The following is a 4,791-nucleotide window of genomic DNA, read 5'->3' on the forward strand; positions in this document are numbered from 1 at the left end:
AATACTTCTTTTTCTTCTTGGGGAAAAAAAAACGCCCGCCAGTCTGTGACTAATTGCTAGAGACCCCCACTCTCCATAGAAATGTTTGCATCATTATTTTTAATTCTTAGTGGTCCATAAGTTAGTTTTCCACAATGTGTAATGAAGATAACTATATTGCTGATGTGAGTTTGAATAATTTATTCAGTTCATTTGACAGCTTTTTTTAGAATGACTCAATCTATTAATTAAATTCAGTTTTATTATAACTTTCAAATACTTTGTTCAATATTTAAAATTATATCTTGCTGTATTACTCCCTGCTGGAAGAATTAGTAATTTGGAGCAAGATTCCTCCATTCCTTCTCCTCATAATACAGCATAGTTCTGCTGAATGACAGGTAAGAGTTGATATGCATTGACCTGGTTCTTTATAATTCATAAATAAAAAATATTTATGTGGTATAATTTCCATTATGATAAATCATGTCATACTAAAAGAAAGTGCCATAAGGCTCAGTTACATAAATCGATGTCAGTTTTTGTAAAGTTTCTACAGCAGGATGGGACAAAAATCTGGAAAATGGCATAAAAATGCTGATGTCACTCTCAGAAAGGCTTTCTCTACATGGGGCAGGAATATTCTTTTATACATACTAAAGAAAATGTAATGGATTTTATAGAGCAAATTCCAGTCTGACCTTGACGAGCCCAACTTTGTAGTATCTCTTACCATTTGCGAAAGTTGGGTGTTTATCAAATCGCCACATAGCAATGACTGACCACATGACATTTGCTGAAACCTGTGACAAATGTATTTGTCATGCACTTGTAAATATCTTACCTGCCTTTTTACTCTGCTCACTTCCCTGATCCTGTCAGGAGCACGTCAAACTTATGAGGTACCTAAATCATTTTCCTCTTTTTAAAACCTAAGCTGTCATGGAAAAATTCCTTCATCCTGCTCCCAGTGGTGAAATTTACAGTCTCTCTCTCACCCTTGCTCTAGTAGAAGGATGTTTGTCTCTCTCTGAAGCTGGAAATCATGCTTCATGAGACATTCCTTTACCTCCAGTTTTGGAAGGACAAGTTGTAAGACACTGTAGATGTGAAATCTGTGCCTAAAGCAGCAATTTCAAACCTTTAAAGCGATTGTAGCTCCCTTTGTGCTTAGTGCTGTCAGAGTTGGACTAATGCACACCACTATCCAAAATTTACCCTGATGAAAGCCGCACTGCATCACTACATCATGTTTCTTGGCTAGCCAGCTCAGGGGTTATGGAAGTTTCATACGTGTTTAGTTTTAGACCCCTCTGATGGTCTAAATCAAAGTTTCTTCTGAAGCCTTTGTATTTATGAGGTAATACACAAGTTAACGCCTTTTATTAATACCATTTTGCTCTCAATTACAGAATTATAAGAGATCATGGCCTAATCAACCTCAGAAAATTTCAGAGTGAGTATCAGGTGTAACTGCTTAACTTGAAAGTGGCCTCTACTTGGGAAGCAAAACTTTGCATGTTCACTGTTTCCAGTGCACCAGTGTGGTTTATTCATACTCGACCATATTCAGATGGTCTGAATTCCAGCAGATTTCCTGCCCCAACTGTTTCCAGCCAGCTGGCTCTAACTATTCCCAGTTCAGTGTTTTAGTTATTGCCTCAGAATTGCTCTTCAGAAGCGTTTTAGGCTCCTCTGAGTAGGGAGAGGGGTGAAGGTGAAATCTAGACCTTTTAAGTGCATCTCACTATTCTAAGAAATGATTAAACAACATTTAAATATCATCCTTTATGCTTTTAGAATTTTAAGGGCTGTATAATTTTCTTGCTTTTTACTCAGCAATTTGTAGTTGTGACACCAAAATGGCCAACAGGTGCACCGAAAATGGATCTTTGGGCAGTTCAGAGGCTGGTAGTCACTTCAGGTTCCACTGAATTTATTTTATTCTCACAGTAGGAGTGATAAGGTGTGTCACTTTTTTCCCCCTCTAGTTTTGGAAAGGCGATATCCAAAGGAGGTTCAAGACCTTTATGAAACAATGCGACGATTTGCACGAATTCTTGGACCGGTAGAGCACGATAAGTTCATTGAAAGCCATGCATGTAAGTATTTTGAGGATTTTAGCATATATGTTCTTCAATAGGCATAATGAGGGGTTGCATTATCTACAATCTTTCCTAAATAAGGAGGTTGTTTTTCTCCTCCTCCCCCATCTAACTACGTCAGAAAAACAAATACATTTGTGGTTTGAAACATTAAATGAGCAGCAAGTGGGTTTTTTCCACTAAACTGTGTGCGAGTTCTTTGTTTGATTTCTCAGTTGACTGAACATTCTGGTCGTGTGTTAGAAGTAGTATTTTCTTATCAAAAGACCACTATTCATTTACTGGGACTCTATATCACTGAAAGAACAAAATACCTAAAATTTATGTCTGTATTGAGAGATCGGGAGCTGGAAGCAAATTGTGAATTCTTTGAAAGATACATGTTAAACTATTACATGTGTACATAGTTATATAGCACAGCTGTCATTATGTCCCTTACCTTAAAGGGAGAGGCATTGTTCCATCACCAAATCATCTCGAGTTTTTATGCATAATCATAGCATGCATTTAGTCAAATTCCAGTATGAGTCATTAAGTCACGGAATTAAGCAGGATGTAAACTGGGAAAATTGTTGCTCATTAGAAGGAACAAAGCATTTAAACAGTTGCGACTGTATTTTCAGGACAGCCTGTGTGAAATACCAAAAGTATGATCTTGCAAAATCATGAGTCCCACGTGTGAGTGCTAGTCTTGGAACCTAGTTTTGTTGTTGTAGTGACAGCGAAGTCCTCAAGTTAACCTGATAGTCAAGTACACGCATTATACAGATCTCCTGAGTAGTACAAGTAAACAAATTTGAGACAAGCAAACTTGCTGGCTGTAAAACTAAGCAATGCCTGGAAGCCAGCTGATAAAAGCTATAGGCAGTAAATATCTCAGAGCAAAAGAAACACGGGTATTTAATCTTACTGACTGCAGAAAAAGAGTTGTCTGCAAGGAAATATTTTGGAAGGTCCGGTTATGAAAATCATAGTTCAAAGACAATATTAGATGCTATAAGGAGCCTGGATGGAGTAGTTTTTCAATTGAAAATTAAAATGCCTTCCAGAAATCCTACATTATTGTTATTTGCCTCGTCCAGGGTACGGCAAAGGAACTGTCAAAGCATGAAGATAAAATAACTTTTCTGAGCACACAAACGCTAGAAACCAGCTTAAATCTGTGATCAAGGAGTGTTAGGACACAGTGAGTTTGAGATCTGATACAGACTTGCGCAGAGAGGTTAACCCTGTCTGTGGTTCTGTATACTTCATAGCTGAACTGTGTAGATAAATAAGAAATAGCAATGTTCCTAGTACACCACAGTTCACTGCCACCCCCACTGACCCACATTTGTCTTTTGGATTTCCCTTCTGCTTACTCTTGGGGTAAAACAGTGGAATTTGAGCTGCGAAGGGAAATAAAGCGACTGCAGGAATACAGAGCAGCAGGAATCACCAATTTCTGTAGTAAGTACCCGATGCATTATTCAGCCCATTCCCATTCATCAAGGTGTGGAAGGATGATTTTACGACATTTAGGATGTGTTGAATAAAAAGACACTTAGTTTTGAAATGCATTTGCCTAGCTCTTTAACTGAACAAGGCTTTAGCAATAATGCTTCCATCCAGCTGTGCTTTTTTAAAGCTAGTTTGAGCCATCAGCTTGGAGAACGCGCTGTCTAGCAGAGCTCTGCTTTAGTCACCACTTTGCAAAAGATTCAGAAAAAAAATATGTATGTCATGGCACAGTGGTCTCCATGCTTTATCTCTGGACACTTTCACTGGTTATCAACAAGTATGATATCTGGAGAGAGGCCTAAGACCTCTGCATAGATGAAATGGCCTGTTTTATCCTGGAATTGGATCATGGAAGCCTTTTTTGTTTGCTTTTGGCCTCAAAAATTAATGGGGGGAGGGGTGCAGGGTGGAATCTAATACCTTCTGATGCCAAGTAGTTGTCATGAGGGAGAATAGCAGAGTCTGGTCCAGAGCTAGAGAACAGTTTCTCACTTATTTTCTGAAGTAGAAAAACAAACAGAAAATTTTGACCAAGGCAGCTGGTGAGAATGTGGTATCTGTTTGCCATAGGTGCCAGAACATACGATCACCTTAAGAAGACAAGAGATGAGGAACGCCTAAAGCGCACTATGCTTTCTGAAGTCCTGCAGTACATCCAGGACAGCAGTGCCTGCCAGCAGTGGCTCAGTCGACAAGCTGATATGTACGGTTACAGTGAGACTGTGCATTTTACATACCTACGCTTTAGTCAGGTGCACCAAACATGTTTTTCTGTGCGATAACAACAAATGCGTTCCCAATTTATTACAGTAGGAACAGTCCGCCAAATTCAGAAGGGCAAGAAACTGTGGATAACAGCAGTAGTGCTTGTTGAAGTGCAGACAAGGAAGTGACTAGTAAGGGCTCAAAATCTCAGTTTTCTGTATTTTATATTTCAGGAACTTAACTGCTGTTAATAAAGTCGTGGAGGGAAATGAGGTCTTTATGGATATTAATGAGGTCACAGATGACACTTGAAATGTTTCAGATGATTTTAGATGTAGCAGCATTATTAACGTGTAGTCACCCTGCACAAGCACTTTGATTTAAGGAGCAAGCTGCAATGCAAAGGAAGTGCATCCTGTATGCTACATGGTCTGAGAAGATGATTTGGAATTTCCCGTCTCCACTGAATTTTTTATTGTGTTCCCTGCCTACCCCCCCCCCC

General features: G+C 39.0%; 1 protein-coding gene across 1 annotated transcript in view; it reads left to right on the plus strand.

The window, feature by feature from the left end:
- TADA2A (transcriptional adaptor 2A) overlaps nucleotides 1-4,791 on the plus strand; it is a 24,315-nt gene that overhangs the window by 14,223 nt on the left and 5,301 nt on the right. Inside the window, exons 9-12 of the mRNA XM_009278244.2 lie at nucleotides 1,392-1,435; nucleotides 1,971-2,081; nucleotides 3,462-3,533; nucleotides 4,155-4,287. Coding sequence (XP_009276519.1) covers nucleotides 1,392-1,435; nucleotides 1,971-2,081; nucleotides 3,462-3,533; nucleotides 4,155-4,287 — 360 coding nt within the window. The remainder of the gene's footprint in view (nucleotides 1-1,391; nucleotides 1,436-1,970; nucleotides 2,082-3,461; nucleotides 3,534-4,154; nucleotides 4,288-4,791) is intronic.

Source organism: Aptenodytes forsteri, unplaced genomic scaffold, assembly GCF_000699145.1.
Source record: "Aptenodytes forsteri isolate BGI_AS27 unplaced genomic scaffold, ASM69914v1 Scaffold66, whole genome shotgun sequence".
Classification (NCBI taxonomy): domain Eukaryota; kingdom Metazoa; phylum Chordata; class Aves; order Sphenisciformes; family Spheniscidae; genus Aptenodytes; species Aptenodytes forsteri.